Here is a 10,494-nt window from a genome sequence, read left to right as displayed (position 1 = left end):
GACACACAAGCGCGGATGTGATGTACTACTAGCTCTCCGACACGGAAGTGATCAACAACACACCGAAAAGTCTTATCTCTTTCATATTCTTCCTGCTCCCCCCTCACTTGGTCGATCCCTTCTGCTGTCGCCATACCCCCCTCTCTCTTTTTACACTGGATGAATACGTAATTTGCTTTGCTGGGGAGGGAGGTTGAAAGGGAGGGTGTATATAGATAGAGGGCAGAGATCTGCGCGGGATTCTCGAACGACATGTATAGACGGGAGGGCACGCAGCAGCTATCGCACGCACGAATTACGGAGCAATAGTCACCTGTGAAAGGGCAGGCCAGTAGATATACGCAGTGAATATATTGATGACGAGATGTCAAAGTGGATCTCATTCCGTCTAGTAACTAAGTGATTAAAACTCGTCGGCCAAGCGTAACTAAATCGTCGCATCATATAGTATGTGCGTGTGTGCAGCAGTGATGACACAAACACATCCGTCACAATAATATTCAATACGCCCACGTAACCCGGGCCGAGATCAAACATTTGCGCAATTCAGAAAATAATTATTACGACTTAATCTATATTATGGATGGAGGACGTCATCTTTAGCTGTATTGATTCTCTGTCGTGTTCCCTATCTCTAACGAGTCTCTTCACATGATGAAAACCGCCAAAATTCACATAAAATATAAAAGATTGTAAATGCTGCTGCCAAATTAATATAAAGTGATCTTAGTTGTCGGCTTAATCAAAATTTGGTTTGAGTTCACTTGATGCTCCATGACGTATTACCGCGTATTACTTTAGACGATTCACCAGAGTTTATGGAATCAGCGAAATAAATGTTGGTTTCCACCCCACCAACCCAAATCAGTCTACACATGTAAACTAAAATAGTAAAATTATGTGCCAAAAAATAATAACTCGGATAACTCAAAACGAGGAGGTACCGGTGAGGCTTGGTCAACAAATGGTCTTGTTGAACTTTGCTTGAAGTGTTCAAAGTTCAAATATTTTCAAATGTGATGTATTACCCACAGAAAAAATTGTAGGTACAAAACAAAACAAGCCTGATCTGCAGTCGTACAACAAATGGGATTTTTAGTGAACCCTGACTGAGAAAAAACAAAAACGGAGAGAGAAAACAGTTGCAGTCATGAACACGCCTAGCTCAGGAAGAAACGTACTCCGTGACTACTGACTACGTAACGATTTAAAATCAATCCAAACAAAAATTGTCAAAAAAGGAGAATAGAGATCAATTTTGTCCTACCTTTGTGCCTGGGAAATACAGCCAGACATCCACAAGTCCATCCGCTGAAGAGTTAAATAACACCAGACGGGATAGGGTAAAAGGGTGTCCTCGTGAATACACCCACATTCATACGGGCGTACACGAGGACATTTAAAGGAAGGGGGAAAAGAGAGATCCGTAACTCGATTGGCATCGGTAGTTTTTAGGATGTTCTTTTATCTATATAAAAATAGAACATGGGTTACGAATAAATATTTACAGAAACAAAACAAGTCAGGAGAAGTTGAAAATGAGAAACTGGGTAAACCCTAATTGGTTAACAAATGGGAGGATTAAAAGTTTACATGTAATACACTGCAATACTGCATTGATGCAGGTAATGAAGCAATGCATGCAATTCAAATATCTAGTAGGTCACAGTCACAGGTCAATTAAAATTAAAGGAAATCATTACCGAAGCGATGATCTTGACCATGATCCTGAACGAGATTGTTGCTGGTGACTGACACCTGCACCATGCACAAAAAAACTTGCATATTGAGTGGTTATGATGGCTGGCTCTGGCCTCAAATCTGCAAAGAGAAAAAGGTATTAAAATTACATAGTAGTAACAGACAAACTACCGTCCATGCATCAAAAGGGCAATTAAAATTGATAAATGCTAGTCAGGAAAGTTCTCACATTTCACAGATTAATTTTAATTAAGCTAGGTTTATAATGATTTTTGATATGATTCACAGCCAGATTCACTTGATCTACTGTCCCGACTGCTAATGCACGAATGAATAAGATTGGCGTGAAATTTGAAAATAAAATAGCAAAATTCGGTGCCAAAAAAAAACTCGAATAACTCAAAATAACATGGCATTAGAGCCACTGCAATCATCGTAGGCAATGCTGTTTGTAGGTGGAGCCACCATATTCCTGTAGTTATGGAGGATGGTTGATTTGCTTATTGTGATTCTATGCCCAAATCAATCCATCTATTTCTTTTCCTGCTTGCTACATGTTCTTTTTTAGTTTGCTTGTATTATAACGAAATCGAGAAGAATGTGAGTCGAAGATTTGGGCCCCATTTGTTGGGCTCTAATCTTCGAAACTTGCGCTCAAGTGAAGATATCTCGGGATTGACAGGTGCAGTGCTCAACAATGTCACGCCCTCAGCATCTGTTCAACATGGCGATGAATACCAGAATAACTCTGCCCTTACTTACTACAGTGCCAATACCAAGAATGCCAATGTTTCGTCGACGGAAGCCATTCATCTTGCTGTGATTTTCTGTAACGTTGGACAAAAGGCTGCTCTAAAATGGAATTTCAAAAAAATGACTCGTTCACTCATCAAACTCTGCTCCAAAAACATTGCTTTGCATTTTCATTTGGTAACTGATCCAAGTAGCTGGGAAATAGCCAAAGAGATTATTCATAATGAATCAAAGAAAACTCAAATCAATATACAAGTAAGACCTTATGTGAACTTTGTTGTAGAGGTTTTTTTAATGCTTGTTTTCCATTTCAGGTATCAGCCTATTTTATAGACTCTTTCGTCAAGCAGTTTGTCACCACTGTTCAAGTTCTTCAGCAATATTTTAGTGTTAAACAAGGGACTTATTACAGTCAAGCACTGTTCTATGTATCTGTGCAACTACCAGATATTATCCCTTCTGATGTTACCAGACTCATATTTGTGGATGTGGATACAGAGTTCCGGGACAGCGTTGAAAAGCTCAACCAGCAATTTGAATACTTTGATGATCAGCAACTGCTTGGATTAGCTCCTGAATTGTCACCAGTTTATCGCCATATACTCTATGTTTACCGGAATCAACACAAGACTTCATTACTAGGAGAACCTAAAGGAAAAGGCTTTCCTGGCTACAATAGTGGAGTGGTGTTGATGAAATTAGACAAAATGAGGCAGTCTGTCATCTATCAGTCACTCCTCACTAATTCTTCACTAGGTAACTTGACAGACAAGTACAGCTTCAAGGGACATTTGGGTGATCAAGATTTCTACACACTTGTTGCATTGGAATATCCTCAATTATTTTATACACTCCCTTGTAACTGGAATAGGCAATTGTGCCAATGGTGGAAGTCAAAAGGCTATGATGACATATTTGATCAGTTTTATGAATGTAAAGGTTTTATCAGTTTGTATCATGGGAACTGCAACAGTCAAATTCCTGATGCCAATAATTAATTTGCCAATTCATGTTTAGCTTAACACATTTGCTCTCTACTGGTGCCATATATATATTTCAGAAATTATACAAGATATGCTTTATCTGGTTAAATCTTTTGTTAATGACTATTTTACTTGGCACACACAGCCTACATCTTTCCCAGCAATCATCAAATGTTCTCCACTAGCGGTCCAATCTGCACGATCTGCTTTTAGAGCTGAAGCAATTATATTGGTAGGTCGAAGATCCGTAATAGCACTACCCACGGGTGTCCAGGCATAGAAATTACCGTTTCCACAGACGGTAGCTAAACGAGGATCAGTATGGGACCATTTGAAACCTAGATGATATTTCATTTATGTAAAAAAATTTATGGATGAGGTAAGAAAGAAAATACATCTGATCGCGGAGCAATGCACCAGTACACTTTTAAGCGAGAAATAAGGCAATTCCCAAATCCATAATACACGGGGTCGTTGTTGATCGAAGACGGCCAAGTATCGTGCGTCAGAACTAAAGGCCAAAATAAGTTGCCCAACGGAAGATTCGCCTGGTAATGTAAAAGGTCGATCTTCAACGATTTGATCTGAGAAGAAAGAATTTTAAGAATAAGAAACTGAATTGAAGAACAACGTTTTTTAAAAGAACTCACATTTCAGTTGGTCTTCAGACTCGCAGTAAATAACGCAGGCGCTTTCGCGAATCTTGGCCGGATGATTTAACGTTGCAATAGGATTCCAAGACAAATGATTTATGAGCTTTACCTATGAGACTATAGGTATAGGAAATGGAATGAAAATAAATATTTAAAAGTTTGTACTTTAGAACCAACAGTTGCAACAGCAAGAATTTGCGCACTGGGTGACCACTCGATACTATGAATCCCAAAAAGGTTTGTTATTTCGGCTAACTGTGAGCCACTGATTAAATAAATCCCAAGCTTTCCCGAATGACTTATTCCGTCCCAGATTGCTATTTTGGAACCGTCTGGAGACCATTTCACACCACCAATATCGACGGCTGCGCAATCTATTAGCTTCGAGCAGAAGATTACAACGAGGGAATTAGAGAATCAAAAAGGTAATATTTAAAAACTTACAGTGACTTGGGTCCATGTATCACATGAGTAAATGGCGACACAATCCAGAGCCATTCTTCTTTCGACAACAGCCATGTGAGTCCCTCCAACACAAAAATCTATACCTGGATTGGCCGCTTTTGGTAGATTTATATGGCAAACATTCTGATCACTAAGGGACCATATGGTTATTCTCAACTGCAGCGGAAAAAGAGAATGATGCACATTTTGTAATCAACAAAAGAATCATTAATGTAGCATTGTGTCTACATGTAGTCTTGCAGTTGTAAGGACATGACGGGAAGAAGGAGCAAACTGTGCTGTAATAAGTCCAAGGCTGCCAGTTGATATTTTGCATTTCCATTCTGGTTGAGCTACTGACCACACTTCAAGTTTACCCTTTTTAATGTAGGCACTTAATAAAAGCTCTGAATCAGTGCTCCATTCTATTTGCTTGATTAAAATGGGTGCTCAAATTATTTAAAAAAAACTGTTAAATGTATAGTTGACTGTACAATAAACCAACCTCAACAATTTCAGAGCACTGTATCACCCGAATTGGTTGAAAGTCTGAAATCAGGCATACAGTAAGTCTTTGTTGATTACAAAAAGCAGCTAAGAGTCCATTTGGTGAGAATGAGAAAAGGCCATTTGACAGTCGAAACGAATGACACTCCATGAAAACTTCCGTTTTGTTTCATGCCTATGTGTAATACAGGATATACAAAAACAGTGGAAAACTGCAAAAAGAAATTGAATCATGGATAAGTATAACTTTGTCGTTTACGTATTACAAGTTCACAACATTAAAAAATCCATACCATGAAATTTGTAAATTATAACAGTAGGCAGTAGCACGTAGCACTGTCACATAAATTCACAAAAGCAAGAGGTAAGATGAAGTTGACTTTAACCGTTCAAAACGCGCACAAACACAAAAAAAGGAACCATGACCAACCATGAATTAAAAATAAATTTCAATGTCAACAAAGCAAAGAAAAGAGCTTAAATAATTACAACTGAGCAGACGATTGTAGGCTGTAGCTGCAGGCTGTAGGGCTGTTCCTGTTGGCATGCTTTTGGGTGGTAGCCTGTGTATGTAGGCCTAAAAAATTCATGTGCTCCTCTGCTCTCTCCCTCATCGAATTGGCCGCTACACCTACCACCTACACGCTACACTCGTTAAGTCGTTATCTTATCACAATCACACTAGCTTATTCCATAATTATTACATAGCGTCATTAAGTTTCATGTGTGCGTCATATGTGACCAAATATAACCTCCAATATTAGAATCTCACAAAGGAAACCCTTTCGCTTATTTTTTTTATCGACATATTGTTTTTTTTAAACTACAGATGTCTCTGAGCTGGCTTGCCTTTCCTTATAAAGTTATGGTCGAGTAAAGGGCGACGTAACCTAAAGGCTAAAATCTGATTGCAGAAGGGACTGGTCAGGTGACTTCCACTGATCCCGTGACTTTTTCATTTTCCTTCGTTCAAATTTGAAAAATATTTATCACCTCGTGGGTTTTTTTTCATTCTTTTGTTTTCTTCTAGTTCGACTTTAACCTTGTTTTTGGACAGTAACAGGACATGGACAGCCTTGAACAAGGAATTGGGAATAGGTACGTTTTCAACCTCTTCATTTTCGATTGCATTATCGTGAGTAGTCTGTAAGAGTTCTGGCTAAGAACAGCTTTGTTATTGGCTTCAAGAATTGTTTTAGCATGGCTTTGTAACATAAAGTTAACTAGGCATTGATATGTTTATAATCTGACTTCTCTCATTAACTGATTGACTAACTGTATTGTTGGTCTGATGTAGCCCTGACAAAGACAGTGTAGATGATCCTGAAATGTTGGTTGACAACCGAATTCTTGCCCCTGGAATCACTATAGTAGAAGAAGAAGGAACTTTGACTTCTGCTGACCTTGATGGAAATTCAGGATCAAATGAGAGTATGTTATTTTTATATTTACATTTTTTTACTTGTTCATGTCTTTTTAATACATATTGTAATCTTATTTTGTGCATTAGATGCTGTCATGTATAGGGTAATGCAAGTTGGCTCTTCTGGTGAAATGATAGAATTACCACAAATTGTAACTGGTAATTTCACTTCTGGAACTACCCAGCCAGCACTCATAAACCCTCTCAACAGTAAATGTATTTGATATTCCATAATGGATAATAATTCATTACTTTTTTTATATCTAATTTAGCTGGCCATTCTACGCAATTCTACATTGTTGGTGCAGCACCCGACATGTTGAATACAGGTACACAACGTACGATCGCTCCCAGAGGCAGTGTTCCAGAGAGGACTATACCAGTTAGTCGCGAATCTTCTGGTTCAAGAGCAAGTGCTGTGCACGGAGAAACTGTATGTTTATTTGTCTTTGAAATTGTATTCACAAAAATTTAACCCCAATTTTCTCTTCGCAGAGAGACGGCCAATTTTTCATTGTTGGAGCAGCCACAGACATGTTGACTGGAGGAACACCACGTACTATTGCTCCAAGAGGCAATGTTCCAGAAAGAAGTATCCAAAATAGTCGAGAATCTACTTCTTCAAGCGCTGGGCATGGAGAACCTGTAAGTTGTCTTTAAAAATTATAGACGGGATGGATGTAATTTTCCTATTTTCCTTTTATAGAGAGACGACCGCCGTAGAGTAAGCCATAACGAAGTTGAACGCCGTCGAAGAGACAAAATCAACAACTGGATTCTCAAGTTAGGAAAAATCATGCCCGATTCCGTTCACAATGACGCAGGAAAAACTGGTCAGGTAACAAAATCTATATTTTTAGTTGAAAGCTACCTATTCCTTTTTGCAAATCTTGTTAAAAAAAAAACTCGTGTGTGTTCTGCTTGGGCGTTTTCATTGCAGCAGAGTAAAGGTGGAATCCTTTCCAAAGCGTGTGACTACATCACCGATATCCGAACTGCCAATCAGCGATTAGCTGAAGCACTTCGCCAGTCAGAGCATCACGTGGAAGAGTTGCAAGCGGAGAATGCTGCCTTGAGAAAAGAATTGGAACAGTTACACATGTCGGGAATTGGCAAAGGCTAAATCGGTATAGGTCACGACCCTTTTGTTTGTTGGGAATTTGTTTCGTTAACTTTTAAATGAATAGTGAACTTTGCGCGTGTCGTCTGTATAAATTAGGATTGAATGTTTGTTTTCATTTTATGTCGGTGAAACAAAACACAATTTGGTTGTTTGCATTTCCCACGGTCTTCGGTAACTGTTACTCTATACCTGCTGCAATGTTTTAACTTCTGAACTGACCATAGGAGAACCTCTCCCGTTTCTTAAATGAATGTAAAGTAATCGCGTTCAAATTACTTATTTGAACATATCCTTGTACAATTCAACCAGTCAAAATAAGAAGGTAAAACAAAATGGTTTAATACTAGACAAATAAACTATCCAGCATTGTTTAAAGGCTTCGTTACACTATTCGGAAGAGTCATTGCTCTAATTTCGAATCTGAAAAAATAAAGCATTGTCAAATAATATTATGAAACAGCTTAAGCTTAATATATTAAGCGATTATTTTTTAAATCAATACCTAATCGACTCGGGTAAGGCTTCAACATTAAGCTTGTGCTTTATAACGTTCGTAATTGCCATTGTCTTTAACGTAGGCGCTGAAATGTAATTGAAAGAGTTAACGAGATGATAAGTATACAATATTGTCAACTGCCGCTTACCAAAATCAAGAACAAATAAATCATTGTGATCCATCAAACGGGCTTCAATAGGTTCCAATCCAGGATAGTCGTCACGTTGCTGATTTGCAGAATTCAGATTCGGATCAGGATGTGGGCTAGACAAGGACAACAGCTTCATTACATAAAACTGCTGCTACAAGATAAGTTATAAAACCAAAATTTATCAACCTAGTTCCGCCGAAAAGGAAGACTCGGTCACCGATAACACAACACGATTGACGTCGCCTTGCGCATGGCCCATGACCTCTTGGTCTCACAACAGACCAACGACAATTTTCTGAAATTACAAATGAAATTACAAATGAAATTCAACGTGAAATCGGTGGTATTTTTCCAGCAATCGAGGTTGAGTTCAATTCATACCAGGATCATACCGCAACAGATCGTTATAATGTTTCTGAAGAATGCCGTTGAATCCACCAAAAACAAAAAGGCTGCCCTTGTAGGTAACTAAAACAACATAGCAAAAATCGCATGTATGAGCGTCTGTTCAGGGAAATAAAACCGTATATTCCTTACATGCTGAATGGCTTCTCCTTCCAAGAGGACGAAATCCTGTTACACTAGGCCGATGCCATCGCTGCCCTCGAGTATCCAAAAACACGATTTGATCACAGTAAACTTCGTCCTAGCGGATCATTTGAGATGACTTAAGGATGTTTATAAATTTTAAGTGACTTTTTTAACTTACTCTAGAGTGATGTGGACCCGACTGGTTACCGCGACCACCAAAGATGTACATGTAGCTGCCTATTGCTGTGGCTGAGTGGAAGTCCCGATAACTAGGTGGCTCCCCCTTAAAATGTCAAACAAATGTTAGTACGCTGAATAGGCTGCACGCACAAAATAAAATATTTACTTTAATCTTCAAATGTCTCCACTCCATTTTTTTCAGATCTAACATGTGCACATCTTGAGAAAACTGGTCAGTATCTTCTTCGTACCCACCAAAAACGTACATGCAATTATTAATAACGCAAGCAGAATGCCCATCCCTGGCTCCAGGAATGTCTCCGCAAACTTTTGGTTGTGACCACATGTGATTAGTCGTATCAAAGCAGAATAATACATTGCACGCGGCTTCATCATTCCGTCCACCCCAAATAAATACCTAGACATATTAAAGTAGAACATATTAATTAATTTAGCAATTAATTATAACATAAAACAAGCATACCAAGTCATTTTGCACAACAGCAGTATGTCCATAACGTTGATATGGTATTAAATAATACTGAGGACTACTGATATCTGGGGTTTTTACAGCATTCCATCTGTAGTTAACTGTTGACAAAAAATAATGGAAAATGAAATGGAATTGTTGTTACAATTGTATGTTTATAGAAATCATACCAGTGTTCAACACATGAACATCCATGGGCCTTTTCAATTTATAATCATCACCAGTGCAGTATCCACCAAATGAGAATATTTTTTCATGTACAGCAACCGCAGCATGATTTACCTATAAGGACGAAATAAATAAATGTCTAAGTTGTTGGTACTTAGTAGGTCTAATTTTTAGCAAAATATTAAAGTGATTTCTAAAGTAAATAGGTAATTGTAAATTAATATGTGAAAATAATAAGTTAACATACAATTCAATATTAAGTAAACTGTGTAAATTGCTGTTAAAAGATTGCAAATGTTTAAATGTACTACTTACCCTGCGAGGACCCCCTTCTAATCGGACCGTCCACGGCATCCCTACCTACTAATCAACACAAATATAAACTGAAAATCACATCACCAAGAATTTGTAGGTATAAATATGTAAGAGGATCTAGACTCTTAACTCACAAGTAAATAATGAAAAGGTTTACTGCATTTGCAAATTGCACGAAATAAGGCACATAAATGTCTTTTCAATTCAGATCTCTGTTGAGCGTCCACGAGACGAGAAAATTTATCAACATTACACACCGAGAATGAACTCGGAAGGGTAACAGCAGACGAAATTCATGCCCACTTCACTCATCACTGCTGGCTGGAGGGGCCGCAGGGCGCTAGCCGGTGCCAACCCCTGGCGGATATTCTCTAAAGTCGTCTCGAAAAAATTAATTCTTGATATAAAATAATTATTTCATCTATAATTTTAGAAATTTTGACGTACTTCAAAATGTGTACTCCATATCTAGTATACTATCAAGTATATTTTTGCTTTTTGTTCAAATTTTTTATATTGCTTTTTTAGTTGTAAATTTTTCTAAAAGAGGGCTTCCCTGCAGCAGACGAAGATTGA

The 10,494-nt window shown here is 38.1% G+C and overlaps 4 protein-coding genes across 18 annotated transcripts; 2 read left to right on the top strand and 2 right to left on the bottom strand.

Moving 5' to 3' along the window:
- Nucleotides 1–2,152: 2,152 nt before the first annotated feature.
- LOC124311232 (xyloside xylosyltransferase 1-like) lies at nucleotides 2,153–3,546 on the top strand. Its single transcript, XM_046775637.1, has 2 exons — nucleotides 2,153–2,709; nucleotides 2,769–3,546. Exons 1-2 carry the CDS (start codon nucleotides 2,215–2,217, stop codon nucleotides 3,450–3,452), a joined length of 1,179 nt encoding a protein of 392 aa, XP_046631593.1. The 5' UTR covers nucleotides 2,153–2,214; the 3' UTR covers nucleotides 3,453–3,546.
- Nucleotides 3,488–5,811, bottom strand: LOC124311209 (WD repeat-containing protein WRAP73-like). Of its 7 annotated transcripts, none has more exons than XM_046775599.1 (9): nucleotides 5,531–5,811; nucleotides 5,335–5,420; nucleotides 5,040–5,253; nucleotides 4,784–4,966; nucleotides 4,535–4,711; nucleotides 4,256–4,471; nucleotides 4,088–4,199; nucleotides 3,833–4,021; nucleotides 3,488–3,775 (listed from the first exon to the last, which is right to left on the bottom strand). In XM_046775599.1, exons 3-9 carry the CDS (start codon nucleotides 5,190–5,192, stop codon nucleotides 3,561–3,563), a joined length of 1,245 nt encoding a protein of 414 aa, XP_046631555.1. In that variant the 5' UTR covers nucleotides 5,193–5,253; nucleotides 5,335–5,420; nucleotides 5,531–5,811; the 3' UTR covers nucleotides 3,488–3,560. The 7 variants fall into 7 exon arrangements, with proteins under 7 accessions (XP_046631555.1, XP_046631556.1, XP_046631554.1 ...); XM_046775600.1 differs by having other exon boundaries at nucleotides 5,335–5,377; XM_046775598.1 differs by lacking the exon at nucleotides 5,335–5,420.
- Nucleotides 5,812–5,875: 64 nt separating this feature from the next.
- Nucleotides 5,876–7,962, top strand: LOC124311315 (upstream stimulatory factor 2-like). 5 transcript variants are annotated; one of them, XM_046775756.1, is made up of 8 exons: nucleotides 5,876–5,969; nucleotides 6,072–6,139; nucleotides 6,339–6,472; nucleotides 6,552–6,674; nucleotides 6,737–6,897; nucleotides 6,960–7,109; nucleotides 7,171–7,302; nucleotides 7,405–7,962. In XM_046775756.1, the coding sequence occupies exons 2-8, from the start codon at nucleotides 6,108–6,110 to the stop codon at nucleotides 7,585–7,587; spliced, it is 915 nt and encodes a 304-aa protein (XP_046631712.1). In that variant the 5' UTR covers nucleotides 5,876–5,969; nucleotides 6,072–6,107; the 3' UTR covers nucleotides 7,588–7,962. The 5 variants fall into 5 exon arrangements, with proteins under 5 accessions (XP_046631712.1, XP_046631715.1, XP_046631713.1 ...); XM_046775757.1 differs by having other exon boundaries at nucleotides 5,891–6,037; nucleotides 6,105–6,139; XM_046775758.1 differs by having other exon boundaries at nucleotides 5,891–6,037; nucleotides 6,099–6,139.
- LOC124311230 (kelch domain-containing protein 3-like) lies at nucleotides 7,849–10,207 on the bottom strand. Of its 5 annotated transcripts, none has more exons than XM_046775634.1 (12): nucleotides 10,053–10,207; nucleotides 9,919–9,986; nucleotides 9,606–9,717; nucleotides 9,430–9,536; nucleotides 9,112–9,363; nucleotides 8,944–9,048; nucleotides 8,772–8,880; nucleotides 8,616–8,702; nucleotides 8,421–8,529; nucleotides 8,232–8,347; nucleotides 8,090–8,168; nucleotides 7,849–8,007 (listed from the first exon to the last, which is right to left on the bottom strand). In XM_046775634.1, the coding sequence occupies exons 2-12, from the start codon at nucleotides 9,955–9,957 to the stop codon at nucleotides 7,944–7,946; spliced, it is 1,179 nt and encodes a 392-aa protein (XP_046631590.1). In that variant the 5' UTR covers nucleotides 9,958–9,986; nucleotides 10,053–10,207; the 3' UTR covers nucleotides 7,849–7,943. The 5 variants fall into 5 exon arrangements, with proteins under 5 accessions (XP_046631590.1, XP_046631588.1, XP_046631589.1 ...); XM_046775632.1 differs by having other exon boundaries at nucleotides 9,919–9,966; XM_046775633.1 differs by having other exon boundaries at nucleotides 9,919–9,963; nucleotides 10,053–10,206.
- Between the last annotated feature and the right edge of the window lie 287 nt (nucleotides 10,208–10,494).

This window comes from Daphnia pulicaria, chromosome 8 (genome assembly GCF_021234035.1).
Source record: "Daphnia pulicaria isolate SC F1-1A chromosome 8, SC_F0-13Bv2, whole genome shotgun sequence".
Taxonomy (NCBI): Eukaryota; Metazoa; Arthropoda; class Branchiopoda; order Diplostraca; family Daphniidae; genus Daphnia; species Daphnia pulicaria.
Note: the sequence above shows the minus strand (reverse complement) of the source record. Positions and strands in the feature narration are given on the sequence as shown.

What these genes read in the sequence shown, in the direction of transcription:
- LOC124311230 (XM_046775634.1), bottom strand. Translation starts at nt 9,957, where the DNA reads ATGCCGTGGACGGTCCGATTAGAAGGGGGTCCTCGCAGG. An exon ending in GGAGACATTTGAAGATTAAA is followed by an intron (nt 9,049 to 9,111) that starts GTAAATATTTTA and finishes TGACATTTTAAG; the next exon opens with GGGGAGCCACCTAGTTATCG. An exon ending in TTCCTTTTCGGCGGAACTAG is followed by an intron (nt 8,348 to 8,420) that starts GTTGATAAATTT and finishes GTCCTTGTCTAG; the next exon opens with CCCACATCCTGATCCGAATC.
- LOC124311315 (XM_046775756.1), top strand. Translation starts at nt 6,108, where the DNA reads ATGGACAGCCTTGAACAAGGAATTGGGAATAG. An exon ending in GAACAAGGAATTGGGAATAG is followed by an intron (nt 6,140 to 6,338) that starts GTACGTTTTCAA and finishes GGTCTGATGTAG; the next exon opens with CCCTGACAAAGACAGTGTAG. An exon ending in GTGCTGTGCACGGAGAAACT is followed by an intron (nt 6,898 to 6,959) that starts GTATGTTTATTT and finishes TTCTCTTCGCAG; the next exon opens with AGAGACGGCCAATTTTTCAT.
- LOC124311232 (XM_046775637.1), top strand. Translation starts at nt 2,215, where the DNA reads ATGCCCAAATCAATCCATCTATTTCTTTTCCTGCTTGCTACATGTTCT. An exon ending in AAACTCAAATCAATATACAA is followed by an intron (nt 2,710 to 2,768) that starts GTAAGACCTTAT and finishes TTTCCATTTCAG; the next exon opens with GTATCAGCCTATTTTATAGA.
- LOC124311209 (XM_046775599.1), bottom strand. Translation starts at nt 5,192, where the DNA reads ATGGAGTGTCATTCGTTTCGACTGTCAAATGGCCTTTTCTCATTCTCA. An exon ending in ATACATGGACCCAAGTCACT is followed by an intron (nt 4,472 to 4,534) that starts GTAAGTTTTTAA and finishes TTCTGCTCGAAG; the next exon opens with CTAATAGATTGCGCAGCCGT. An exon ending in GTCTGAAGACCAACTGAAAT is followed by an intron (nt 4,022 to 4,087) that starts GTGAGTTCTTTT and finishes CTTTCTTCTCAG; the next exon opens with ATCAAATCGTTGAAGATCGA.